Genomic DNA, 1486 nt, shown 5'->3' on the forward strand with positions numbered 1-1486 from the left:
GCATCCCTACATGAGGTGTTGCCATCACACACCAACCTGCCTTCAGAAGGAAATGAGAATGGGGATCAAGAAAGGCCTGGGGGGTGGCCCCACACACAGAGCCCCCCCTCGTTCCGGCCTCTGGGCAGCTTGGGTGTCAGTCAGGCGCCAGGCCCAGCGCCCCACTCCGGGGCCTCACAATCCCAGCCTTTGTCCACCGGCCCAGGCCTGGCTGGCTCTGCCCCGGCCCAATGGGCCCTGGAAACCAAAGCAGCTGGAGCCCCACCAAGTATTTTTCCAGGCTGAGCCAGGGCCCTCGGGAGACAGGGAAGGGTGCAGAGGAAGGGGGGTTTATTCATCCACTCGTTCATTTCTTCCTCGAACAAGTCATGTTTATTGAAAGTCCACTTTACGGCGGGCACTGTGCTAGAGGTGGGGGATTCCGCGGTGGGCCCAGTCCAGGCCCAAGCCTTCACCCATCTTATTTTCCAGGTGCAAACATATGCCAGCAAAACCCTTCTCTACCTGCGTGGGGGCTGGGCTTGGAGCCGGGGCGGGAGAGTAGTGCGCAGGGAGGGGAAGGTGAGGTGCTACCACTAAGGCCTGTCTACCCCGGGCTTCTGCCCCTGCAGGGCAGCTGGGGGGAGCGGGAGGAGGGGTCACTCAGGGCTCCACCCACACGCTGCTGTTGGTCACCCGGGCCCCGAACCAGCCCTTCCAGTAGACGGAGTCCTGTCCCGCGTGCTCGAACCGGACGAAGCGAACGCCGGGCCCGTAGTCGGTGAAAGTGTGGGAGATCTGGGGGGTGAGAGGAAGGATCAGACACCCGGCGCACTAACTCGCCTCCAGCCCCAATACGATTTCTCAGCCCCAGGCCCTCTCCCACCCGGTGGGCCCTTCCGACCCGCCCCGCCCACGGGGCGTGGTTTCCACAAGCCCCGCCCTCCGCATCCCGCCCCAGCGCCTCCAAGTTCACCTCGATCCAGCCTCCGTCGTCGCTGTCTGGCGGCACTGCCACCTGCCCGCTGCTGAACTCGGCCAGCACGTCTTCGTGCTCCGACAGCAGCTTCACCGTGAGCTCATACAGGCAGCCGGCGTCGCTGCGCCCCGAGTACCTGCCCGGGGAGGGAGCGAGCGGCAGGCCTCAGCCGGGGGGCGGGGCCTTCGGAGTGTCCCCATTTTACAGATAAGGAAACTGAGGTCAGCGAGAGAAAGTAACTTTTCCAAGGTCCAAACCCAAGGACTAAAATCCAGGTGGGCGAGACTCAACCTTGGGCCCAAAGCCAGCCCGCCAAGACATGTTTCGTTTGGACTGTAGACGGATTAAAACCAAAAAAAAAAAAAAAAAAAAATTTTTTTTTTTTTTGCCAACATTTAAACTCAGGAGGAAAGGTAGACTTCACCCTCTCCTGGAGACCCGGCCCACATGGCCACAACCACTAGCGTGGGGAGGCAGTGGCCCTGAAGCAGGGTAGTGACTTTAGTCCCCTCTTCTTCCCCCCCTCCC

General features: G+C 61.3%; 1 protein-coding gene across 1 annotated transcript in view; it reads right to left on the reverse strand.

Annotated features, from left to right (window-relative positions):
* Positions 1-349: 349 nt before the first annotated feature.
* The window catches only part of FBXO2 (F-box protein 2), a 5815-nt gene continuing 4678 nt past the window's right edge, over positions 350-1486 (reverse strand). Inside the window, 3 exon segments of the mRNA XM_006103720.3 lie at positions 350-777; positions 956-1094; positions 1417-1418. Of these exon segments, the coding sequence (XP_006103782.1) occupies positions 643-777; positions 956-1094; positions 1417-1418 (276 nt within the window). The 3' untranslated portion in view covers positions 350-642.

Source organism: Myotis lucifugus, unplaced genomic scaffold (genome assembly GCF_000147115.1).
Source record: "Myotis lucifugus unplaced genomic scaffold, Myoluc2.0 scaffold_501, whole genome shotgun sequence".
NCBI lineage: Eukaryota > Metazoa > Chordata > Mammalia > Chiroptera > Vespertilionidae > Myotis > Myotis lucifugus.